This window comes from Asparagus officinalis, chromosome 1, assembly GCF_001876935.1.
Source record: "Asparagus officinalis chromosome 1, Aspof.V1, whole genome shotgun sequence".
Classification (NCBI taxonomy): domain Eukaryota; kingdom Viridiplantae; phylum Streptophyta; class Magnoliopsida; order Asparagales; family Asparagaceae; genus Asparagus; species Asparagus officinalis.
The window spans coordinates 23,720,311-23,748,025 of NC_033794.1; the positions used below are offsets into that span (position 1 = coordinate 23,720,311).

Consider the following 27,715-nt stretch of genomic DNA (forward strand, 5'->3'; position numbering starts at 1 on the left):
GCTTAAGGTCTGTTTGGCTAATGGCTTTTGATGGTTTCCCTCTTCTTCTCAATAGATTTCCTAAATGGCTGAGTCACATCATTTCAATGAAGAATTTTATTTTTTTTTTATCTTTTTTTTTATTTAATAAAATATTTCTTTCCTCTCTTTTTTTTTGTTTGTTACGAAGTAATAGAGAATCAACGTCGTCTATAATGATTATCAACCAATACATTTGGCATGAGATAGAAATTAATTTGATCATAGCTCCTCCATTTTTCTTGAGATTACTCTTAGTTAACAAACGGAAATTACATCATATCCAAACCATTCAACTAGTTACTTATTCAACAATGTAGCAATGTGAAATTTACTTCTGCCCAAATCTTATGGGTTGTCAAAAATTTTGATGTAACCGTGAATCTTTTTCTCGATTGGTTGTTTACGTTTAAATAGGTCTCCAGATAGGATGATGAATTGATGATCAATACAACGATTGACTATATAGGAGAAAACTTTGATATTGCTTTATTGGAAAACTATATGATGTTAGATTAGAATGGCATTATGATTCAATGTCAAGCGGTATAAATAGCCAGATTTGGGTTAACAACTATACAAGTAGGGATATATTTGAAGAGTATAGATAAATAATCCTACATAATAATCAACCAATATCCGATGGTAATCGGCCTAATGGAAATTGATCCCACCACCCGCACAAAATAGACAAACATTGAGAATAACTCCAACCACAGTCGAGCTCAGAACATAGAACAACAGTCGAGCTCAAAATATAGAATAGAATAATACTTCAGCAGCATAACTCATGTTGTAAATACACTCGGTTCCCCAGAATCCATATTGAGAATCAAATTCATAAAAAAACTAAATTGCATTTCAATACCCTATTGTTTTTATATAAAAAAAAAGGATTATGTACCCTAAGTTACAAAACGGGGCAAAAACACCATAAGTTGCTCTTCGTGTGAATTTGTTTGGTGTCATTAAATTTTACCGAAAAGGATGAGATAATCCTTCTTCCAAAATAATCCCCCAGGGTCGAAGAAAAACCCTTTTTCTTACTGTTTCCTACAAAATTCCCAAAATTTGCCCCGCAAATCTACGATAATGCCCTGATTTCGCAGATTTGAGAAAGAGCCAAAGAAAAAGAAGAAGAAAAGTTTGAATAATACTTAATGAGGATAAAGATGTAGACAAAGCTGTAATTAATACAATCAATGAGAATAGATGACATCTAACATAGTTAATGACGGGCATGTGAAAATATTCTAGAGAAGATTCTCGCGGTTGTTTAACAGTAAGTCGCATCTTGCACATTTTTTACAACTTCAGTTATATATTTGCTCCATTTTATAATTTATGGTATACAAGCGTCTGCTTATTTTTCATTTTTATTTTATTATTATTTTTGTAATTTCTTTGCGAATCAACAAGGTATTGAAATGTAAACTAGCCTAAAAAACAAAGCCAACTCAAACTGAAGTTGACATACTAACTTCTGTACACAGAAAATGAACAAATGTTCAACCAAAGCAGGCGCACTAACAGAACGTTGCTAATGGATAATTAATTTCCAAATCTTATCCCTCAGTTTGGAAGTAAGAGTTAGCAATCATAACTGTGGAAGGGCATAACCCAACCAGCAGAACCATCTGAGATACGTTATTTTTTCCCCCCATTAAATCTAATTAATTTACAAGTGAACTACAAGTTATACACATAGGACAGCACTTTCACTGTACAAAGGTCCTCGGTATTAAATATCCGCTCCTGTACAAATCCAACCTTCCTGTAAAAGACAAAATATTACACACCGAGGTAAGCAAAATTTATTACAAAACTAACTGAGGTAGAAGTTTATGCAGCATATCATTAACTATATAGCACGAACACTTCTATTTCTGAAAAGGGCAACAAAAATTCAAGAAATATCATGACATAGACATGTTCCTACGTAAGATAAATTTAGCTACTCTACAGAAAGTTTTGTCCTGTAATAGAGAAGACTTGTTGTGTCCATGAGGATTTTGGACATCAAGTACGAACATAATATAATCCAAAATTACCACTGGAATTAAATTGTGCTACACAAGAATGCGAGATTTATTAGACATTAACCACTAACATCCTAATGTAGCAAAAAAAATGAAGCATGGCATCCAAAGCATCAAGCACAAACCATACCTTGTGACTGAAATAAATAAACAGTTGTTATACCCCGACCTTATGACTGGAATAGAGTAACAGTTGCTATATACCCATTCTTCATAACCTAGCAAGTCATAAGAACCACGGTTATCACCGGTCTATAACAAACTATCCATAACAAACTATCACGAATAAAGAATAGTAACGAAGTGTGATGAAAATTAACACAACTGGATAAGATCATAAAAAATCAAAAGCCCAAGGTTACGAATATTTTACCTCAAAAGCTACATTCTGATAACCATAAACAAAAGTTGATCCAAAAGGATTATTCATAGAGCCTTGTGTCTGAATTGCAGCACGACCACCATCCCCAAGGATCTCCTAAAATGACGGTAACAACAATCAGACATAAGATCAATGCTTCAGTATCAAACACTTTATCAGGTGCAGACATTTGAAAATTAGCAAGAACACACGTGACAGCGCGCGCGCACAGTGTGTGTGAGCGTGTAGTTTGTTGGTTTCTTGTAAAGTGGTCTACAGTATCCAATAGTTCCTTCTAAAAACTTTTATTTTCCATGAAATCAACAAGAACAGTATACAGAATCCCTAAGGAACCAACTAAAAAATTTTTACAAAGAAACCACTATCGTGTTCTATTGTATATAAAACATGACTTCTCAGCAACCAAACAGAAAAAAAGTTTGGTAACTTCAATTTTAAATTATTATACCACCAGTAAATATCCATGACACAAGAACCACGGCCAATGTGTAGTGGACTAAGAACCACCCAAAACACAGGGCAGTGAAAAGAGTATCATTGCTGTGCAAAGCATTCTCAATCATTGTACATCAAGATATCTGATCACATCAAAAAGGTGACCTCTGAGAGAGTTTTGAGTTACATCTCCAATGATATGAAAACAATAACAATGTATAGCAAGATTACTCACTGTTACCTTCACTTGCTCCCACTTTGTACTTGGCATAATGCAACTTTTTAGACAGTTCCCCCCTTGAGTAGGGTCTTCAGCTGCGAAGAGATTGTATGGTGAATTGTTTCCCACATCAATAACTCAAATCAAATATTCTGGGATTCGATTATTTCTAACAGCAAGTAAATTGAATCAAGTATGTTGGGATGACACTCACTGTTGGTGTCATAGATAACGAAGTTGCACTTTATGTAGGAATTGAAATCTGAATGTCCAGGAAAATTTGTGTGTAAAACAAACTTCTTGATTCTATGTGTCTGCACATGATGTATAGAGGTTATATCAATCTAAGAAAAATATTAGGTATAAATGCTATAACTGAACTGTGAGTATAATACCTGGCCATCAAATAATATGTCCAAACCTCGGGAAAAATAATTGTAAAAGTAATCCCCGCAGAGAGTAGTCTTGGGACGTGGGTCAGAAGCAGAGTGAATCACCATTTGATCGACCTAATTATGAAAGGATTTTTTGCCCCCTTTAGTAACCAAATTTAAGCATGGAAACTACTACGGATAAAAAGTGACCTGAAATTAGTCTCTGATTACATTAATTTAGAATTAACAATGTACATTTATTTAGCCCGAAGATAGGACTAAATCAGCCTGAACAATTTTTCTCAAGAAGATATGGTGTTAATGAAAGCTCCACGTTAGCATTAATAAGACTCAATAAACATCCCAAAGAAACAGTCATCATCAATGCATGTAAAGAATTCCAGAAACTGGCCAGAACACCAATGTATTTATATAAAAATAGGCAAGTAATTGACAATCAATCCAAAATAGTTGAAGTACATCATGCTAACAACTTGTAACAAAGGGTAGTCACAAAAGCTTACTCCCAAAATTGCAAATTAATAAGTTACCCAATTTGCAAAACTAAGTGGAAGGCATATTTTAGAAATCTAAATCAAACACAGAACGATGAGTGTGATACACATGTAGTTTACACCATATACATACATGAGATTATTATATTTCATCGAATGTGATTAACTAGCGTGGACTATTTTCCAATTCTGAAGTTAGAAAGTTGTGACATCTACTAGTCATCGCATCGATAGTATATTCAGACAAGATCATTTTTCCCTTTACTAGCTCGTCCTATTCAGTTCATATATGTAGTTTTAAAATAGGATTACTCTACAGATCTTAAATTGTCAAATGTGCATCATGTCTCTTTCTATTAAATAGGACAGGCTTTTGAATTTCAGTCTGTTTATCTACCCATTTCTGAGCAATAGTATATCGTACACCAATAAATTATATATCGATGGATAGCTGTTTGAGTCCACTTAACAACGCAAATGAGTCGTCGATATGAGTTATACAGAGGAAGATTTACACTTTTTACTACAATTGCATATAATTTTTTGAAACAGGATAGACAGTTTCTATGTGCTACTTTACCTAACTGGTTATGGTATCAAATGATACCTAAATGCAGAAAAAAATTTATATTGACATGTTGATATATCCATATAGTTTCATAATCTTCAAACAGTGCATTTCTACTTGTACAGCAGAAGATATATATGATTTAGATTTACTATGAATGCGTTGAAGCAGAGCTGTATTGGTAACATACAGCCATTGTATTAGACTAATTCGGGTTCTAATTGACAACAAAATTGGTAAAACTTTACATCAGAATGTTCTACTATTTGTCTACTCTCTTATGCAAGAAGTGATTCGAAGAAAGGATTCCTACATAGAAAGACGAGAGGTTTTCATCCATCGCAAAAAAATTCAATGTTTCAAGCTCTAATTACATCACCAAAACAATCTATCGTAATTTTAAGATTTCTCAAATTAGTGAACAGTTTTTCTTCAATAATCTTAAATACAATCTAAATTACTCTAGTCTTCCTAGTTTATTTTTATTTTTCATATTAATTTCCAAGGAGAAAGAAGCAAATTTCTATCAATCAATAACAATGATTTTGTTCGAGATTTTACACCTTGAGCTTATTGCTTTTAGTCTCCAAACTTCAACCAAACCTTTGCTATAAAGTCTTCCACTAGCAAGAACACTATTTTCTGAATTTAGAAGAAATTATTTGAGGGATTTTTATGGACTAAATTTGAGAGTAAATCATATGTATCTTCTGCTATGGAACCTGTAAAAATAAACTGTTTGAAGAGTATGAAACTAGATAGATATATCTACATGATAGTATAATTTTTTTTGCAATTAGGTATCAATTGATACCATAACCAGTCAAGTAAAGTAGCATATAGAAATTGTCATCCTGTTTTAGAAAATTATGTGCAATTATAGTAGTAAGTATATATCTTTCTCTATATAACTCGTATTGACGACCCGTTTCCATTGTTAGAAAGTGGACTTGGACAGCAAATACAATTTATTGGTATATGACATACTATTATGTTTAGAAATAGCTAGTTAAACAGACTGAAATACAAAGGTCTGTCTTGTTTGATAAAAAGAGACATGTTATGTCCTTGGGCAATTTAAGACGAGTTCTAGAGTGATCCTACTTTGAAACTACATATATGAACCAAATAGGATCAGCCAGTAAAGGGAAAAATAAATCTTGTATAAATAAATTATTGATAAGATTACCAAGTAGATGTCGGCTTTCTAACTTCAGAACTGGAAAATAGTTCACACACTAGTTAATCACATCCGAGGAAATATGATGATCAATATATGCATATGGTGATTTTCGTCTGCTGCGAGTGAGTCTAGCAAGAAGGTGATGTAGCTTATCATCTTTGAATTGTGTTTTCCGTGAAAAAGAGGAGAATGTTATCAATATTATGCGTGATTGCCCTTTTGCTCGTATGGTATGGTGGGCATCCCCATTGAGCCACTGTGTTGATGATGTTCCAGGTTCAAGCTTTCGGGAATGGTTGGGTAGCTTGTTTGCTTCTCTAAGTGAAGATGGGGAGAACATGGGTTGGGTGTATTATATGGTGGTCATGATTTTTTCGGAATCAGATTGTGTGGCATGCATGCTGAGGAGGTAACTCCTCTTCGAGTCTGGGATGAGGGCCTTCGTCATTTAGCTGAGTTCAAAGAAGCTATACAAAGGAAGCAAAAAAGACTTCATTCACATGAAACGCCTCCACGTGAGCCCCAAGGCGGTTCAAACCAACTCATGATAGGATAAAACTAAACGTTGATGCAGCAGTGTTTGAAGTGCAAAGGCAGACAGGTTCAGGTGCTATATTGAGAGATGAAGAGGGAAATTTTGTGTCAGCAGTGGCATGGACCGATCCTGAGATGAATCCGGACATTGCCGAGGCGTGTGCTACTTTTCATGGTCTATTAATGTCCCAGGAATTGGGTTTCCAACGACTTGATCTCGAGATGGACAACATTAAAGTAGCAAGGAGTCTAAAACAACGGATTGGCGGATCGTACCGACTTTGGCCTTGTGATAGAGAATTGTTTTCCTCTACTTGATATGTTTTTGTCTATTTCCATTTCTCATGTCCAGTGATGATGTAATAAGGTGGCTCATCATCTAGCGAGGGCCTCTATTTCGTTTGGTCACCATTGGTTATGGCATGGTGGTCCCCAGAACATCATTGCTAATGTACTGTTTGAGGATCAAACAGCTCAATAAAATGCCCAATTAGTGGTTTTATATCAAAAAATATATATCATTTGATGAGACCTCATTGTGAAGTTAATTCTCATGATATTGTTGTTGACAAATATTTGCTTTATGCTCTATTTTGGTGGACCATTGCTACGTGTGAAGTAACACTTCAACAATGAGTTTAGTTTATAATTGCAGGCATGTGTGCGATGTAGTCATGTGATTGGGAACAACTCAGAATCCTGGAAATAGAGCATGTTCGTCATCTGATTGGTAATTTTGATATTTCAGTTCTCATGTTTGAATATTACAACATTCCTCTACATTTGATCTCTCCATTGATGCATTCTTAAATCTTAACTTTCATTTGAATTACCTACTGAGCTTTCGCTCACCACATATTTCTGTGGCTGCATTCGTCCACAGGAAGCAATCCAAAGCAAGAATAAGGACCCCACTAGAACAAGTGACCAGTAGGTAGAAGCTTAGACGGGTTTTGCAAGTGCATTTTTGCTAGCAATATAAACAAAACACAATAGTAATGTAATATAAATTTTCAGAGTGGCAAATTTTTTGTATATTTAAGTGCTTTTATAGCTGGTCACCACTGTATAGAGATTCTGCTATACTTACCTGTCAACCTAATATATTTTGGAGAATGGGTTATGTCCGTTGGATGGATATGCCTATATATGAAATACTTGTACAGGTTCACCATTTACCATTTAAGTAGGTCATGCCGATCTTGAATATTTAAATGTTATACAGGTTGGGGCGTTACACAAGCATCTTTATCTGGCACCTAGAGCGCATCCAATATAAAATATATCATTCGCAGACATGTCCTTCTAACAGTAAAGCAATTGGAAATGGCTATAGTATCTTCAACCTAAGCATGGTTACATATATCTGGATGTTGTTAATATCATATTCTTGAGTTTGTGTTTTTAGGAATCAGCAATATATGGTATCAAGTGTCTCAAATGCAAGCTAACTACTGATTTTGAGATGCCACCAGATGAATAAGGTCACAACTCCAAAGAAATAAAATGGTTCCCAAGAAATAGTCATCTAGTTTTATTTTCAATTTCATGATTCCTTTCGATATACTGCATTGCCCTATTACGTCTCCTGCTAAAGAGTAGAGTAATTTAGTGATCCTGAAACAAAAGTTACTGCACGTAAAAGAACTTTATTGAGATTGCTTCTCTAAATAGCATTATTCACCATACTTAATTTATTAACCTATTGCAGTTTTTGGGATTTTCTATTTATGATGTTTTACTAGAAGGTGCTTTTGCCATATCAGAAAGTAAGAACGTAACCATAGAAGTCGAGAACCTGGGATGTTATAGCGAACAGCGACCTGGGTTCAATCATCCCAAATTCACGGCGGAACATGATCCGATTCACCAACTCTAGTGACCCAATTTAGAATTCAAACCAATTAAAATTTCGACAAATAATAACTCTTTTTCAATAGAATAAACAACAAAAAACGTGAAAATTTAAGCAAATAAAGTATGCATACCTTAATTGCAACATAATTCTCAAGGTTCTTTTAACATTAGTTACATCAACTAGCAAATTTCTTAAATTTGACTGCTGCAAAACCTCTGACTCCTACATTTAGGAACCGAACCTAATACGTACCACGCTAAATAGCGTACCATATATGCCTACCCCCTCGTACCCAATTCCTAATGAGTGGCGTACCACACTCTCGTACCAGTCCAGTGAACAGGAACAAATTGAGTCCCAACAACTATGAATGTAATTGCCGGATCTAGAACAGATGATGGTTGCCAAATTAATCAAGTGTGGACTGACATCAACAAAGAAGCATAACTCCACATAAGTTCACAATATATACTGCTCCTTAGTGCAGAGTGAACCATTAAATGCAAAAGCATATACTATACATATTACATATATTCATAACATATGATGTCCTTTAGTTTATCATTGGGTACCAATGATGTCCGTTATACTTAGTAGACCATGTCCTTTTCAGTGCATCTTAATCATTGACTCAATTCATCAACCAAGAAGAGTTCATAAACTGATTAGTTTTCTTTCTTTGCTTATCAAATTTCTTACCCCATGAACCATTTATACACTGAAAGCTAAAAGAAAATCTTGAAAAGTCTACAAATTTAATCCTAACAGAATTTGGAAAGACAAATGCTCTTTTTGCATCAACAGAAGACTTAGACATAAAGGTCTGAATTCAAGCCATGTAAAACAACATGCTTTCAAGGAAAGTTTTATAAATTCGAAGTGTAACCTATAATTTTTTGGTTTTATGTCTCATTATGATGATTAACCATGAATTTTACAGGATGAAAAAACCTGCTTTTGATGGATTCCACAAGGGCGCCCAAGTTCAGTCCACACATCCTGCAAGAAGGGTTCAGACATTTAGAAACACTTATGGACAAAATAATGCATCAAGCAAAGGGAGAAGGAGCTTAAATTTAAAATTTACTACAAAAGTGAAACATATGATTAATAAAAGACATCCAGAGAAAGAAAGCATATAATATGGAAGCAACAAAACAAGAACATTAAAGATAAAACAATCTAAGCCTATAGGACAATATTAAAAAAAGTTGTAGTAGTAAGACTAAAACAGTGAACCATGAAAGAAGCCAAAGTGGCATATATATGATTTGGAAACTATGGCGCCCGCCCTTCTTCCCTCCCTCTCTCCCTACCCCCTCCCTCCCTCCCTCCCTTCTCTCTCTTTCTCTCACAATTTTTTCTCCGTATCTCAAGAGAGTTCTCTCTTTTCTCTCTATCCATTTTCCCTTCTCCTTGGAGTTCTCTCTACTTTTGCCGAGAATAAGAGCAAGGACCCATTTTTACTGAGTTCTCCAGTTGATCATTCCTTGGGTTGCGAACATGCTCGCCTTTGGGAAAACCTTTGAAATAGCATGTCTCTTTGATACCCTTAAATGTTGCCACAAGATAATTTCTTTTCATTGACTGAGCAACTTTCTGCATTTGCATATGCATATGCGCTCATGCGCACGCACGCACACACGAAGTAAGCTATAACTGGGAAAATTCCTTACATAGTCCCCAATGAAAAATCTATAATGAACCATTCAAATCGATGACCTACACCAATCATCCTTCTCTCCTCACCTCATGTGGGTGAGATATGAGTGCTATTTACCCATTAATCATGTGGTCTTATTCTTTGTATTATTTTTATAAGTTGTCACAACCATTTGATGCATGGTCCGCATGGATGAGAAGTAAATTTTGCTCTTTTCATAAAGATACATTTTCACATCCAGAAGGTTTGTAAATTCCAACCATTTCTACTATTCTAGACCCACATTAGGTCTTGCAAAATCTAAACCCAGAGCATTCTTGAAAAAAAAAACGTTACACAACTTGTATTTGGCTTTATGTAACATGAAAAACTATAAATATTATGAACTCGCCTTAGCAGAGAAGAGTTTTAAAGCCCAGTCCTTTTTGATGGGAGACAGCTCCCACAATAACAATTATCACAGTATAAAACAAATAATATAGCATAACCTATTCAAAAGGAATAATAACACCCACAAAGTAATAAGAGCCTTGCCTGTGGGGATGCACCAAACGGTATGTGCTGACCTCCAATTGTGAACTGTAATCCTTCTCCAAGCTGGAAAAAAACAGATGTAAATCAGAATTCCCAATCCAGAGGCCAGTAATTTAATCTAAGGTTTCAGTTAATTACCACGTCTCTCAAAATTATAAATTTGAAGCAGAAAAATACAATCACTTCACAAAAACAATGAAAGAAAGAAGTCCATGTCATATCCATATTGATGCATGTCTCAACAACTTAGTAACAATTGGAAGATGACAAACATGAAGCAAAAGCAGCCAAAATGTGAATCTTCATTTTTTTCTTGAGCATTATATTTTGAAGACATGCTAACTAGTCCATCAACATAAATATATAATTACAGCCATACTGTAAGATGAGTAGAAGGCATAAACATGATGAGAAATCTAATATAGGAAAAGAAAAAGTGAGCTTCAGACAGGCATCAAGATGCCACAACTCACCTATGGTAACAATACATCTAAACGATAAATAGCATAATCAATAAATCCAGAGGATTAGAAAGTGGTGAAGAACTGCTTTGTAACTATAGTTGATGTTGTTGTTCACCTGCTTATGTTTATGACGTAACAACAACGCCACCAACAACAACAAAGCCAATATCCCAAAATTTTGGGGTCAGTAACATGAATCCTACTCTTTCAAAGTTTCACTTAGTTCCGTAGTGTCATCTCTCCACTAAGTTAATCATCAATAATCATGATGCAACCAGAACATTATCTTCAGAAAATACTCTGAAGAAAAGAGTCCAACCTTAGCATGCACCTCTTCCATGTATAAACTGCCGGCAGGCAATGGAGGAACTGAAGCTTTATCCATCAACGATCCAATACCAACCTTATTGTCAGAGGAGCTATCATACACTGACACACGGCATGTCACTGGGGTTGTTCCATCAGGAAATTCAAGAGGGAGCTCTGCTGATACTGCCAAAATTAATAAGGAATAGCTAAGAAACAGCGTATTCTAATAGCACAATAAATGCAATGTTACTTTGAACTTGAGAAACAAGGAAATGCACCTTCCCCATCATGAAAGCAACTTGTGTACTGGCTGGGAATAGGAAAAGCAAAGGATAATCCCTGAAAGGAAATATCAACTTGAGAGAGCATGGACTGACGGTGAAAAAACTAAGGCAAAAAAATTATGTATTTGCTAGGTGTACCGGGTAGAGTAGAGTATATATAGCTCTCTCTTTGTCATATATTCCAGGGAATGTAGGGCCAAAAAGTGCATATACGGCTACAAAAGTGGCTAGACTGGAAGGGCCGCTGAAGAGAAAATATTGCTCAAGTAAACATGCGCAAAAAAAGCAATAAGGAAAAGAATAAGTGAACGAAAGTTTACTCACCCGATCAAAGAAGTTGCATAACGCATCTGAAGACGTTTGACATCATAAACCTCAATAAGCCGCAATCTCTAAGGAAGACCACAACATCAAAATTTTAAAACATTTAGAAGAACAAATACTATAATTCATAAAGTAATAATGAAACTGCAATATGAAAAATTAAAATAAGCAGGGACAAGAAAAACATTAGTTCAGAAATTATATCTCTGTTATCGCCCTTATGCAATCTTATACCATGCAATAATTGGAAAACCTATATGGTCTATCCCATTTCTCTGATAAGATGTGGAAATTTTCTTTACATAATTTCACTCCCTCCCTCCCTCTGAAGACGGCTATAGCTCTATCGACTAATGGCCCTTGACTCAAGGAAACAGGACAGAACTTGAATGAACAGGAAGAGAGTTTGCTTGTGATTGAAGGTACACAAATTCAAGAAGGTCAAACAATATTTACAAAGGAACTTTTTGCCTGTTAGGAGAGAGGGTAGGAGTTATCCACTCTAGACCCACACAAAAGAAGGCTGAAGAAAAAAAATCTAATCAGGGCCTACTACTCAGTCCAAGAAAAGCTTTCACTAGATCTAAACATATTCAGAAACGAACTTCAAATATGAAACAAAATAGACCATACATATGCCACTAACATAAAGTCAATTCCATTCATGTACGTAGAACTAAGGATAAACAAATTAGAGCACTCAACATGAACTAAATGAAAAAAGCAAGAACTTACTTGTGACCATGAATCAAAACGTAGATGAAAACCATGATCTGGAAAACAAATAACAGTATCCAGTTTCAATGGCTCCTGCAAGAAGAAGAAGACAATATTAACATTCCATGTATTAAATAAAAAGGTCCATCTTGGCCCTTTATTAACCACACATGTAACACAATAGAAGCAAATTATTTACAGTGATTTGGCTCTCCATACTTCATTTTTAATTCACAATAGACATCTACCTTATTAATCAAGTAGGAAGTTTTTTGACTTTTGGAGATGAAGTTGGACATGATATAAAATTCAAAATCTTTTGGTGGTGGACTACAGGTATTTATAAACAGATGTCCTGATTTTTTTAATTCATTTGAAGAGATTTCTCCTTGATTTCCAGCATAATTTACCTATATTAATAAGTTAAAGCTGAACTTTTGGTCAAGCTAGAAAGTAACATGTTCATCCTAATCCTCCACATAATTTATGGGTCCTCACATCATAAAGCTAAATGGACGGCCTACCTTTACTTACTATCATTACAAATAAACTAACATATTAGTGTAATATTAGATGAGGTGATAACTTAAACAAGATAATACAGGAACATAGGGCTCTGACAATATGTTATTACGTGGGTCTGAACAAACCTAACTAGGATATTGCATAATAAGTAGATTCTAAAAGTGAATTGAACATCATGGTGTATGTAGAAGGTATGCGGTGTGACCACCATTGACATAATATGTAATTCTATGAAAAGAGAGAGGTTAGTGGCGAAGTACAAGGTAGAGAGATGGATGGTTTGGATGGATGGGAATATCTAGTTATCTGCACTGCAAGTTATGAGACAGCAGTTTTAACATCCAACACAAACATCCACATGCAAAATGTTTGTTCATGTTCCCACCTCCTTTTATCTATAAATGCTGCCATTTAGAGCAATGTTGCAGTCACATTGAGATGTTCAGAGAAAACAAATGAAAACAATTCAAAGTTACGAAAAAAACCAAAACTGAGAATGCTCCCCCAGCCATGAAATGTATATGGTAATCTAATATATGAGTGCCCAATCTATTTACTCTAAACATAGACAAGAATTGTAAGCTTTTGGTAATGCATAAATGAATAACCGTATTAGTGCATAAACGATATCCTGCAATGAAAACTTTCCAACAAGATAATTCATATGTAACAAAAACTAAAAAAAACTCATACTCATTGGAAGTTGTATCACAGAAATCTACATTAACAAAATAGACATCACAGACCTCATCAAGATATTTCACGTGGACCACATCGTATATGTTGGGTTGATGCTCTATTTGGGAAAATGCCTCGCGCATAGACATCCCTATATCAGAAGAAAAATTGCAATTTAAAATGATGGAGACAAAGACAAAAAGGGAAATTTTGTATGTTATATTTGGAATAAAACCTTGACAGTGATAAAGCCCAATTTTATATGCGTCTTGTTTTAATTTTCAAACATTTTTTGAAAGAAAATATTGGCATTGCCGATTTCATAAATTCAAATATCTAATAAGCAAGTTTTGAAATCTTGACACGGTTCGCAGTGCTAGTTCATGTTTATTAGTAAAAGTCTCCGGAGTTTTGTCAATGGAGCCTAGGTAGACCTATCACCATTTCTACAGGAGCTACCAAGGCTGAAAATCTCATTTTGAAAAGCCTAAAGTTTCAACATTTAACTTGCTTGCTTGATGTACTATCTCGCATATGGAAAGTCTTAAAACGAAGATAATGGCTACAAAAACAATAAAAAAAATGAAAAAGGCACTACATGTCCGGTTATGAACCAGCTAACTGCTAGGAACTCAGCAAAGTAACTTTCACTAACAGCACAACAGCCAATACTATGCTTTTTTTTCCCTTCTATAATTAGCTTTGATTTCGGTTGGTTTAAAAATTAGAATGGACAACATATATTTGTTTTTGGGTTATTTGCACTTAAAAACCTGAATGTTCACTCTGTTTAACTTTGATACCCCAGAGTATTCTTTTGCCCAAAAAGTACCCTAAAGTTTACCTCATTTTTAACTTTGATACTCAAAGTTTCTTTTTGCCCAAAATGTACCCCAAAATTCAATGAAATTTAACTTTGATACCCAAACAAATTTGAATAAAATTTTAATTTTGATACTCCAAACTTTAGCAAAATATTAACAAAATTTTTAAGTTTCGGTATCAGTTAAATTTTTTTGAACTTTAGGGCATCAAAAGTTAAATTTTTTTGAACTTTAGGGCATCAAAGTTGAATTTTGTACAGCTTTGAAGTATCAAAGTTACATTTTTGTAGAACTTTGGGGCATCAAAGTCAAGTTTTGATGAACTTTGGGGTATATTTTGAGCAAAGAAAAATCTTTGGGGTATCAAAGTTAAAAAGAATGAGGTAAACTGTGTTGTGTTTAAGTTCAAATAACTCCTTTTTAACCAAATTTTCATTCTTGTAAAGAGACATTGCTCTCCTATATCCACAAACAATTTAAGCACAATCTAGAGATGCTAACATTATGACTTAATCTGCTAAAGCCATCGTCTTAAACATATGGCACACAACATAAGTTTACAAAAGATGAAAATAGCATGATCTTTATACTAAACGTCCATCGCAGAAGTGAGCGTATATACACCAGAAACTTATAGTCCTCTTAATAGTTTACCACGATTAATCAATCAAACATTCCGAACTATGAAAACTGAGTAAATTACTGAAATCCTTGACCTAAATCCCTTCTTATCAAAAGTGATTTAGGTCCAAAAAAGGGGAAATTTCGGGTGATTGTAATAGAATCGCGAGCATTAGAGGAGCAAAAGTTAGGGTTAGAGGAGATACCGAGAGTAAAGGGACCGATCCCGAGACCAGGGCGGAGGTCGAGGGTTATGGATCCCATCGCCGTTCCCTCGCACCGCTTCCTCGTCGCCGCCGTCGCCGCCGCCGACGATGCCGATCTCTGCTGCATCTCTCCGTCTGATTTTGACTTCGATTTTTCCCCCCTTTCTCGTTTTCGTCTTTCCCTGTTCTTTTTCTTTTCTTGCGCGCTTAGATTAACTCCCCCTTGACGACGAGCGATGCGATCAAGCAATACTCCTTCACGTGGGACCACCGTACAGCAACTACGACGATCGAACGTGTACTTCTATCACCTTGGCGTTTCTATTCTCAATCATCAGTGATGAAATTTTAGGACAAATTTTTAAAATCAACCTTTTTAGCATTTTAAATAGCAAAATCGACCTTATCTCATTTTATTCAGCAAAACCGACCCTTTTCTTTTGAAAATGGTCGGTTTTGCTGCAAGAAGTTTTTTACGACATACACGGGACTGCTAGTCCCGTGTATTTCAAAATACACAATGAAATGCACGGGACTAGCAGTCTCGTGCATTTTACAGAGAGCAACGAACCAAGGGCACAATTGTTGGCCTCTTTGTTTTGATGATGTTTAACAAACAATTTACTACTAATGTTGTTTGTCTAGTGTTTGTACATTCTTATGTATTGTAGACAAACAACGTCGTTGGAGGATGGATGGAATAGAGCTTCAACGATCATATCAAGAGGAGGTTGGCAGAATGTCGGGTTGAAGCCTTGCAATTCATAGTTAAAGATCAAGTTCAAGCTTCATCCGCAACGTGTACCAAGTCAAGCTTCATTGAAGATCAAGATTGCTTGGGTAATGTAGTTTAGGATTTATATTATGTGTGTTAAGTACTCTAAGCTCAATTATCTATACACACACATTTTATTAGTTTCTTTGTATATATATGTAATCACATATAAATACAACACAAGTTTTGGTTTTCATGTTTATAAATATGTGATTTGGTTTATCTACATAGATATGAAACAAATATATTTTCATATACATACTCATAGGTTTTATTTTCTATTGTATTTGTGAAAATATTGTATTCTTAGTTTGTAGACTTCAATATCAGTTTATACATGTTTTACTAAGTCTATAAAAACATTTCACAAAGTTTCAAAAGTTGGTTTATGTCAAAACATCAAAATTCAAGTATCTCATATTTTCATGTTTTGGACTAGTTTGTAAAATGATGATATTTTTCATTTGGGAAGTCCTTTTTGATAACCAGTCATTGTAGCATGTTTATTATCATGTCTACAATCATTCCCCAAAGTTTAGCTTTAAAAACCAGTTTTTGAGTGTATCAGATTTCGGTCGACCGCACCGGTCGACCGTACCGGTCGACTGAACCTGAGTTCTTGTGCTCACTGGGCGACAGAGAGTCTGTCGGTCGACCGGTCCGGTCGACCGAAAGCTCCATCGGTCGACCGCACCGGTCGACCGACGAAGTCTCTGCTCGTTTTCTTTTGTTTTGACCTGGATAGCGGTCGACCGGACTTTTCCGTCGGTCGACCGAACTTCTCCATCGGTCGACCGACAGAATTTTCGGTCGACCGACAATAGATCCGTTGCACTCCAACGGCTATTTTCTGAGCTGATTTTTCTAGGGCTTTTTGGACTTTTCCTTGGGGGTTTTTGGCTGAGTTGTGAGAGGGTATAAATACCCCATTGCTGATCTCTTCTCATGTATCTAAGAATGTTTTAAAAGAAGTTTTTAAACAAGGGTTTTAAAAAGAGTTTAAGCTTGTCTAAGCTTGTTTAAGGGTTTGGTTTAAGCTGTTTTGGTTTTCACAAGTGAACTAGAAAACCGATTGTGAGGAGTGACGTTGATCGGTGAGCGTTGAAAACCGATACTGTGAGGTGTAAACGTTATTCGGGTGAACGTAGAAAACCCGGTTGTGATAGTGGATTTCTCCCCGGGAGTGGGGAGCGGAGACGTAGGACGGAAGGTCCGAACTCCGTGATCATATCTTGTGTTTGAGTGTGCTTTGGCGTTTATTTATACTTGTGTTTATAATTCTTGTCGCCATTGTCATTAGCTCATTATTTATATGATCCACTATCTAGTTCATATTGTTTACCCTTGTGTTAGTTTATATATCCTTGCATATATCATATAGTATACCTCTTTGCTAGGATATATCACCTTGTGTATATTGCATATTCTTGCACTTAACTCTTTGTATATCTATCTTGCAAGAATATAACTTGTTCATATATTAATTGGCATTTAATCATATTAGATTAGCATAAGACCCTAATCACCCCCCTCTAGGGTCTAACAACAATGAAATGCACGGGACTAGCAGTCCCGTGCATTTTACAGAGAGCAACGAACCAAGTGCACGGGACTGCTAGTCCCGTGCACTTCCTGGGCACAATGAAATACACGGGACTAGCAGTCCCGTGTATTTCCTGCACATAATATGCAGAAATATGTATTTCTGCTGCGAGAAAATTCCCCGTACAAACTCATTTCAAATGCAACAATCATAAATTACACCATTGCATAAACACATATATCAATTTCCTATACAAACTCATATGTTAATTCCCTGTATAAACACATATATCAAATCTGAAAATCATAAAATACACCACAAACTTACGAATCCAAATCCAACAAATCACGCCACAAACCCACTTACAAATCTAATAAGTCACACCACAGTCTCCGCTACAAATCCAAAAACCATCTATTGTCCTGAAATACGTTTGTAATGTATGAAAATCATAAAACACACCACAAACTTACGAATCCAAATCCAACAAATCACGCCACAAACCCACTTACAAATCTAATAAGTCACACCACAGTCTCCGCTACAAATCCAAAAACCATCTATTGTCCTGAAATACGTTTGTTATGTACATATCAAAATAGGATTGTAATTTATATAACAATGTCGATTAGCTTATATACATCCAAGAACTCTTCTCCTCCTCCTTTGTCTTCGGCTTCCTCCATCCCGACCTTCGATGAGTTCATGATCCGGTTGCGTTTGTGGTTGTGACGGTCCAGCTCCGTCGTCAACACGTTGGGAAGGCCCAGCTTCATTGTCGTTTCTGCGTCGTCCTCGTCTTTGTCGTGGTTGACGTGTGTATACTAATTGCGCTACCTCTCGTCCATCATGAAGGTCTTCATGAGTTCGATGTAAGGCTTGGTGAAGCCTCTGCATTATCGACTGATATATTGATGCATGTTTCTGTGCTTCGGGATATGTACCTGCGAGAGATAATTCAAAAAAATCCGAAATGCAAAAATTACTGTAAAATTCAAATTATAATATGTAAATTTTATATTTAATTCTATATTACCTGCTCGAGCCAATTCCAGGCCACAATTTGCAATGGTTTGAACATCATCTATTGCTGATACCTACAAATTTTTAAAAAAACATAATTTAGCAATATTGAAAAATACTAATAAAAATGAATAAATTTGAAAATACTTACCAATTCTCTCTCATCTATACCCCGAGGCACATATCCTCTTTGCAACTCAACCGGGGATGTGGTCGCATGGAGTATCCATCTTCTAGTTATCCTCCAATACCAAGTGTAGTAATCTGATTCCTGGGGAGTTTGCTCGATTTGCTCAACAATACAAAAATGTCTATCATTCCATCTGTGTATATAATTTTGATGCTCAGCTGCCCAGTCCTTTTGATGGCCTCCTTTCTTTGCCTTCCTCTTTATTTTTTTAACAATTTGCGGAACATGTTGTGCAAGATCAAATTGTCGAAGCACGCGGTCTGGTACATGCATTTCTACTATCTCGAAACATATTAGATGAACTCTGGCTCTCCATATAACTGGGTATTCTGTGCATATAGGGGGTAGATGATCGAGAAATGGGGTGTACATGTTGTGCAAGATCAAATTGTCGAAGCACGCGGTCTGGTACATGCATTTCTACTATCTCGAAACATATTAGATGAACTCTGGCTCTCCATATAACTGGGTATTCTGTGCATATAGGGGGTAGATGATCGAGAAATGGGGTGTAGGGCTCCCATTCCATCTACAGAGTATTACATGTAATTGTTGCATATCATTAAAACGAAAGTTGATATATAGAAGAAAAAACTCGTTTTTATAGAAATGATACCTGAAAAATCTTCATGCGGTCAAGCTCATTTCGGTAGAAATCTAACTGTCTCGCCGGGGTCTCGTCAAAACATTTTTGGACATTCCATCTGTGTTAGTTTCAAAATTCAGTACCAAATGAATAACTACAATTATATTTACTACGTTAAAAAATATAATACCTGCATCCTAGTGGAATTTGTCCGTCTAATTGTAAATTCACGCATAGTCTCGGCTTCAAATGCAGCCTCTCCCATGCCCATACTTGCAGTAAGCTGAGACACCCTTTGAGGTCACTATTTTTCATGAATGCAACCTTAGACATCTCTCTATATAGGTACGCCAAAACCGCACTACCCCACGATAACGCACCACACGTGTCCAAGTCCCCGATAAGTGGTAACCACCTAGCATTTTCATAACATTTCAAGTTATCAAAATAAGCTAAATCAACAGACATAATTATAAATACTGATAAAAATGATACCTGACATGCACTTTATCTTTACTCGAATCTGGAAATAATATTGAACCGATCATGTGCATAATGTATGCACGTGCATGTTGCTCAATCAATATTGGCGGCGCATCAAAAGGCAACAGCACCGAGAAGGTCTCTTTTAGCCACTTCAATTTAATATTTCCTCCAGGCATTGACTCTGGAGCTACACCTAACAACTCCTCACACTTGTCCGGCCAAAAATGTCTATCACTGCCGGTAACGCACGGACCATCTATGCGGAGACCAAGTATCATAGCTACATCCTGTAGCGTAATAGTAGACTCTCCCATTCGGAAGTGGAAAGTGTTGGTCTCCGGCCTCCACCTATCTATCAAAGCGGTGAGTAGGGGCCAATCGAGCCTCATCCAACGAAGCTTTGAACATGTCAAGAAGCCGGCCCGTCCTACAGCTGCTATTATGCGCTCATCCTCTAGATGCCAACGGCTATGGCTGAGGCTATGATCAACCATAACAATATCCGGGCCTCTCTGTAAAGCAAATGAATATATAAGAATACAATATTATAAGAATGCAATATTGAAATTATAAGAAACTTAGTTACCTCTGTCAAGGATATAACATGTGAACGGTGTCGAGGCTGGTCATATAGGACCTCATCACTACTCGGTCCAGGCTTCATGGTGTATATACCTGCACATACAATTATAACGTATCAATAACCGATCCACGACTAATTATATTGTCTACATTAAAATAAATCACAATTTGAATATGTCAATTATTACCAATTAATTGCTATCTATTGAGTCTAGCTGGACAACGAGGTCGAGTATGTCCCGGTTGTTTGCAAAGACTACATTTTTTATGCTTGACAATTCCTTCTCGTCCTTGATCCATGGTTCCCCTAATTCGTACAGATCGTGGTCGACCTGCTTGTCTCTTGTATTGAGGTGGAATTAGTCGTGGTCCAGTATATTCGGGCCAATACCGACTATCATCGGGTGGATGAAAACTCTCACTGTATGTCTTTCGGTAATGAATTGTTGAATACCATGGTGAACAATACCGATTATATGGAATTCTCGCACCACCCAGCTGATTGGATGAAGCCGCAAGAACATGTGCACAAGGTATTTTTTGAAGTTGTGGTATGTTACATGTGCAAGTGCAATCAACATCAAACAGTTTAACGGTGTAGATACCGTCATAATCCTGTACCTACCATTTATTGTCATTGAATACAGTAATTTGACATAATCTTGCCGCCTCAATTCTTCTATGCAAAATAGACTCATTCTTTGGTGTGTAACGCGTTGTCCAGTCTACACCGTCCTCACGCCTTTTGTTGAAGTATGAGTTTAGCCTATAGAACGTTCTTGCAACCAATGATTGTATTGGCATAGCTCGTGCTCCTTTAAGAACGCCGTTAAAGCTCTCGGAGCAATTAGTTGTCATCATGCAAAACCGCACACCCTCATCCTTACATAATGCCCATCGATGCTCGAATTGAGGCTTCAAGTTATGTTCAATCCAATTATGTGCATCTAATGACAAAGACTTGATCTTCTCTCTACAATGTTCATACACTAATGTATCGGTTGCACACCCAGCTTGCCACAAAAGATTTTGCAAATTAATCTCACCGTGTTTTTTCTTAAAATTATCTCTTATATGCCTCAAACAATATCGATGGTGATGTGGTGCACCAAAACCCTCATGTAATGCCCTTATAATTCCTTTCATCCTATCTGAGATAAAAGTAATTAATCTGGGCGCACGGACACTAGGAATCCACTTGTATATAAGTTCAAAGAACCACTTCCAACTAGAAGTATCCTCTACCTCCACAACTGCAAATGCTAGAGGAAATAAACCGCCATTTGCATCTACACCGGTCGCCACAAGAAGCACGCCTTTGTACTTGCCATATAGATGCGTACCGTCAATGCTCAATAACGGACGACAAAAAGTGAAGCCCTTAATAGCCGGACCAAATGCCCAAAATACTCGAGTGAACCTCTCCATCCCCGGTGCAATCTCTTAAGACAGTATTTCATATTCAGTACCTGGATTATTTCGCTTGATAGCTTCAAGATACTATGGAAGTAATTCATAAGATTTTTCCCAATCTCCAAATATTTTCGACAACGCTTTCCTCCTTGCATCATATGCCTTATATTTAGATATCTTAATGCCCCGCATATCATATACCCTTTGAAATATCTGACTTGCATTTAGATCAAGTTCAGCTCTAACTTCAGGCATAATTAGCTTACATATATAAGAGGAAGATGCAGAATAATGATCGACGTCCACCGACGGATTGCAACATGTATGAAGCCCGCAATATCTAGATATTACAAATTGCCCATTTGTTGATTTCCTCACAGCGGCATTTAGCAACCAAGGACATTTCCTGTTTCTCTCATCTTGCTCATTTGCATGCTCTACTTCATTCTTCTCGTTGAAATAACATTTTACATAGTAGTTGGTTGTATTAGTTTTTACAGGCTTGAATTTGACCCGATTTTTGATAGACCATTCTCGACCGCAAAGATCAATGCTTCCTTGCTCTCGAATAGGTCCCCTTTTTTAAAAGTGAAGTCCTCAGGCCGTTGAAAGTTTGGACCAACATCAACAAATTCAGCTTGCGAAGTATTTATCCAATCTTCATTATGAAACTCGTCGGGCAACGGATCTTCAACTTCCACATAATCATTGTTAACATTAAATTGATCCATCCAACGAGAATCATCATCGATTCCAACTGCCACATGCATGCTATCAATTTGCACGTCTTCTTCTTCAATATCTTCTGAGTCATCATTTACTTCTTCTTCTACAATTGATCCGGCCGGTAGATCACCCGTAACATAGCCCGATGCGTCGTTAAATATAATACTTGACGTCCCACCAAGACAATGCCCACTTAAATGTTGTAGTTGACACCACGGCTCTTGACTTGGAGATGTCATAAAACCACTCGACTCATTGTCTAAGTCCATCATCCGAGAAAACTCTCCTTGTGGTCGTGAAACTTGGGCAAATTCTTGAATCGGATACTTCTCAATGAACAACTCAACTGACACTTGCTTCTCCACTAATTGTTTCATGTCATTCAATTCCTCATCGTCGGTAATCGCCACAGCAATAGTTCTACTCTCATTTACCGGACAATTGAAGAACACTTTAATTGCATAACATGCTTTATTAATTTTCGTAACTCTGTGTATTTCATTCATCATTCCATCAAAATTTAATGACTTGGATAGCATAAACATTTTCCTAGAACCTCCCTCATACATCGGCATACTATTCAATCCGACGCCGAGGCTCCCATTGAAGAAGCAAATAATGGGTATAGAGTTTGCCATCGAAGCTGAAAATCAACAGTCCATCATATGTAAATAATCTATTATAACTGTAAATATTAATCTTAATTTAAAGTCAAATTTAAAACCCTAATCTCAACTACAAAGCAAATAATGGCTAAATTCCCTAATCCCAAATCACATTATTCATGTCTAAACCCTAATCATATCTAAACCCTAATCACATTATTCATGTCTAAACCCTAATTCCCTAATCTCAACTAAATACATTCCCAAATTTCAACCTTAATCCCAAATCTCAACTAAATTCATTCCTCTCAACCATAATTCCCAAATCTCAACCCAAATCCATTCCCAAATCCGAAATTTCATGGCTAATCAAAATTTAAAAAAAACAAAATTTACCTTGGTCGCCGGCGGCGGTCGGAGCGAACTTGGTCGGCGGCGGCTTTCGCTGCTACCAAACCCCCCACCCTTTGACCGCCCCTTGCTGCGTCATGCCGGACCTAGAGTTTGACATGTGTTCCCTCGACTCAGTCCTCGAACTGATGACAAGAAGAGTATATATCTCACATCGATGAGATATATAACTGTTTTTGGTTCTTGTTTCCTCTGAGAAACGAGAATTTGTTTGCGATCCTACTCTTGTTGTGCAGCAGAGGTGCTGCCGAAATTTTCACTGCACACAACAAGGGTTGGAAGAGTAGGTGACCAAATGTTAGTTCTGAAGCTTGTTCGATGGAGGAGATCATCAAGAAGTTGAACCCTGCGGAGGTGTCAACTTTGATGAAGTTGATGAAGTTGTCGGCTGATGAAAGCGCGACAAGACCATCGAAGAAGTTGGAGCTTCCGACCATCGATCTGAAGCTTGATGGACCGAATACGTACCTGAGCTGGTCGCGACGGGTGAGATACATCCTTGCAGGGAGGAATCTGGAGGGTTATCTGACAGGAGAGGTGACAGAGCCGGAGGAGGACTCAGAGGGAAGAGATGAGTGGAAGTCCACTCATATGTTGGTGTACATCTGGCTTCCCAACTCGTTGGTCCCGACTATCGCTGCCACGGTGGATGGCATTGAAAAGGTGAAGGACGTCTGGGAGAAGTTGAGGAGGACATATGATGGAGTAGGGAATAACCTGAGGGTATTCCAGATCAAAGGAGAGATCGACGCCACAGTCCAGGGAGAGAGGACTGTACAGGAATATGCTAGAGGGAAGAGATGAGTGGAAGTCCACTCATATGTTGGTGTACATCTGGCTTCTCAACTCGTTGGTCCTGACGATCGCCGCCACGGTGGATGGCATTGAGAAGGTGAAGGACGTCTGGGAGAAGTTGAGGAGGACATATGATGGAGTGGGGAATAACCTGAGGGTATTCCAGATCAAAGGAGAGATCGACGCCACAGTCCAGGGAGAGAGGACTGTACAGGAATATGCTACAGAGCTGGAACGTCTGTGGCGAATTGCATTGCTGCTCGCTCATCCGAAGATTCCCACGCTTGAGGAGACTGTCTCTGCTATGATCTAGGAGGAGACTCGCATTAGGCTGCAGGCGGGGACATGCGGACTTCCTGTGGTGAAGTCAGCACTGGCAGCCTCTAGCAACACTGGATCTAGGGGAGAGACTAGACAGTGCTACAACTGTGGTGCGGTGGGTCATCTAATGCACGCTTGCACCAAACCATCCAAGGAAGGAGATTCGGGTGGACGTGGACAGTTCGGAGGTCGTGGTCGTGGCCGTGGGGGGCGACGAGGGGGACGTGGACAGTTCGGAGGTCGTGGTCGTGGCCGTGGGGGTCGACGAGGTGGAAGAGGAGCAGGGAATCGGGCGAATCTGACGGTAGCAGAAGAAGAAGAAGCTGAGGTGGTCTTTACTGAGGAGGACCATGCTCTCCTGGCGATACTAAGGAAGAAGCAGCAAGTAGCAGGCGATGGAGACTTGAGGAGTGGGACTAAGGAGGCATCCACCTCGTTCTTGGTCAGAGGCAATACTGCTACCTATGCTCATCCGACCAAAGGTACTGATGACATACATGCTCTTGCTTTTATGTCTCCCAACTGATCATCAGAATGGATAGTCGATTCTGGCGCGTCTCGACATGTGACAGGTAATGCTAGTGAGTTCTCATCATATACTCACTTAGCATCACCTGATAGTATTCAAACAGCTGATGGTACATTTCAGCCGGTGGTTGGTAAGGGTACAGTCGATTGTACTGGTTCTGTAACTTTGTCCAATGTTTTGCATGCTCCTTCATTTCCAGTCAATCTTTTGTCCATTAGTTCTATCATCCTCCAACTAAAATGCATTGTTTCTTTTGATATTCCCAAGGTGATTTTTCAGGAGAAGGGGACAGGACGGAGACTTGGGACTGGCACATGGCGTAGTGGACTGTGGTATCTGGATCGTGAAGGGCTGGATTCAGCATTGGTGTCAGTCATAGAGGAAGCAGGAGTAGAATCTAATATGAGTACTGAGAATGAATTAATGCTTCATCACCAGCGTTTGGGACACTCATCATTTAGTATTTTAAGTAGATTGTATCCTTCTTTATTTGAGAAAGCAAATAAACAGAAACTTGTATGTGATGCATGTGAGTTTGGAAAGATTACTAGAAGCTCTTATGTTAGTTCAGGTCAAAGAAGTTCTCGTGTATTTGACTTGGTACATTCAGATGTTTGGGGGCCTTGTTCCACAAGTTCTATGAATGGATACAAGTATTTTGTTACATTTATTGATTGTTTCTCTCGTGTGACTTGGTTATACTTGATGAAGAATAAGAGTGAAGTGTTTGGGTGCTTCCAAAACTTTCATAGGAATGTTCAGACTCAATACGGAGCAGTGGTGAAGATATTGAGGTCGGATAATGGGACAGAGTATACCAACAGAGCGTTTGAAGAATATTTGTCAGCTCAGGGAATACATCACCAGACAACCTGTCCATACACACCAGCACAGAATGGGGTAGCGGAAAGGAAGAACAGACATCTTTTAGAGGTTGCTAGAAGCATGATGATCTCTATGAATGTCCCAGAAACATTATGGGGGCAAGAAACATTGTGGGGGCAAGCAGTGTTGACCGCAGCAGCGCTGATCAACAGAACGCCCTCGAGAGTGCTGGATTGGAAGTCTCCGTGTGAGACATTAAAGGGAGATAATGGTGGGATTCTTCCACTTAAAGTGTTTGGCTGTGTGTGCTTTGTGAAGGACAACAAGCCATCTGTCGGAAAACTTGTCCCTAGAGCTGTGAAGTACATCTTTGTAGGATATTCTGCTACTCAGAAGGGATATGTTTGCTGGAGCCCGGTGGAGAAAAGGTTGTTTGTGAGCATGGACGTGCACTTCCGAGAACTCGAGCTATATTACACCCGGAAGGTAACTTCATCCATTGATAACTCGCTCAATACTAAAAGTATGAGGCGAGAGGAGGAGAATGGTGAGAGAATGGAGAAATCAATGTCGAAAAATCAATTTCTGTAACGATTCCTTGGGAAGGAGACTTGGTTGAGGAGGAGCAAGAGAATGAAGAAGAAGAGGAGAATGAGACAAGAGGGGTTAGACCAACGGCTCAGGGGGAACTACTTACCTATAGTAGGAAGGGGAAACAAATTGCGGAAACAGTACCTACAGTGCCACTAGTGCCAAGTCCCTTGCCAACGCCTGCCCCGACTCCTGAGACACTCCTGAGACACCTACACCACCACCATCCCCTTCCCAAGGTGATAACATTCCTCTCCCTACTCCTCCCACACTAATATCAGTACGGAGGACTACTCGTAGTAATGCGGGAAATCCTCCCGATAGATATGGTTGGGATCTTGCTCAGTTTGTATCATATTCTAACATCCACCCTGCACATGGAGCATTCATTGCATCTCTGGACTCTGTTACTATACCTAACAATTGGCAGGTTGCAAAGAAGGACCAAAAATAGAAAGCTGCTATGCACGAAGAGCTAAGGGCCCTTGAGAAGAACCGCACTTGGGAGTTAGTAAAAATACCAAAAGGGAAGAGAGCAGTTAGATGCAAGTGGGTCTTCACTGTGAAGCAGAATCCAGACGGACAAATGGTGGATGGAAGCTACACCAACTAGATGTGAAAAACGCATTCCTTCATGGAGATCTAGTGGAGGAAGTATACATGGAGATACCACCAGGATTCGGTACAGATCAGACAGTGGGAAAGGTCTGCAGATTGAAGAAGTCTCTCTATGGGCTAAAGCAGTCTCCTCGTGCTTGGTTTGACAGATTCAGGAGGGCTATGATTGGTATGGGGTACCAGCAGATCAGCGCCGACCATACCGTGTTCTCTCGAAGAAGTGGGGGTCACATCACCTTGCTTGCAGTATATGTGGATGATATGATTATTACAGGGGATGATGAGAAGGAGATTGCCCAACTCAAAGTGAGACTAGGTAAGGAGTTCAAGGTGAAAGATCTTGGCTTTCTTAGATACTTTCTTGGAATAGAGATAGCTCGAGGAGCGGAGGGGATCGTCCTATCCCAGAGAAAGTATGCAC

At 38.0% G+C, this 27,715-nt stretch overlaps 3 protein-coding genes across 4 annotated transcripts; all 3 read right to left on the reverse strand.

Moving 5' to 3' along the window:
* On the reverse strand, positions 1,546-15,616 carry LOC109821422 (UPF0183 protein At3g51130-like). Of its 2 annotated transcripts, none has more exons than XM_020387613.1 (15): positions 15,276-15,616; positions 13,693-13,775; positions 12,440-12,514; positions 11,705-11,772; positions 11,519-11,624; positions 11,375-11,435; positions 11,107-11,279; positions 10,324-10,386; positions 9,078-9,125; positions 3,490-3,603; positions 3,309-3,408; positions 3,116-3,189; positions 2,431-2,535; positions 2,188-2,275; positions 1,546-1,792 (listed from the first exon to the last, which is right to left on the reverse strand). In XM_020387613.1, exons 1-14 carry the CDS (start codon positions 15,400-15,402, stop codon positions 2,228-2,230), a joined length of 1,245 nt encoding a protein of 414 aa, XP_020243202.1. In that variant the 5' UTR covers positions 15,403-15,616; the 3' UTR covers positions 1,546-1,792; positions 2,188-2,227. The 2 variants fall into 2 exon arrangements, with proteins under 2 accessions (XP_020243202.1, XP_020243197.1); XM_020387608.1 differs by having other exon boundaries at positions 3,110-3,189.
* LOC109832081 (serine/threonine-protein phosphatase 7 long form homolog) lies at positions 19,045-19,770 on the reverse strand. Its single transcript, XM_020399527.1, has 3 exons — positions 19,583-19,770; positions 19,423-19,510; positions 19,045-19,335 (listed from the first exon to the last, which is right to left on the reverse strand). Exons 1-3 carry the CDS (start codon positions 19,723-19,725, stop codon positions 19,045-19,047), a joined length of 522 nt encoding a protein of 173 aa, XP_020255116.1. The 5' UTR covers positions 19,726-19,770.
* On the reverse strand, positions 21,082-21,888 carry LOC109832090. Its single transcript, XM_020399535.1, has one exon. The coding sequence runs from the start codon at positions 21,886-21,888 to the stop codon at positions 21,082-21,084; it is 807 nt and encodes a 268-aa protein (XP_020255124.1).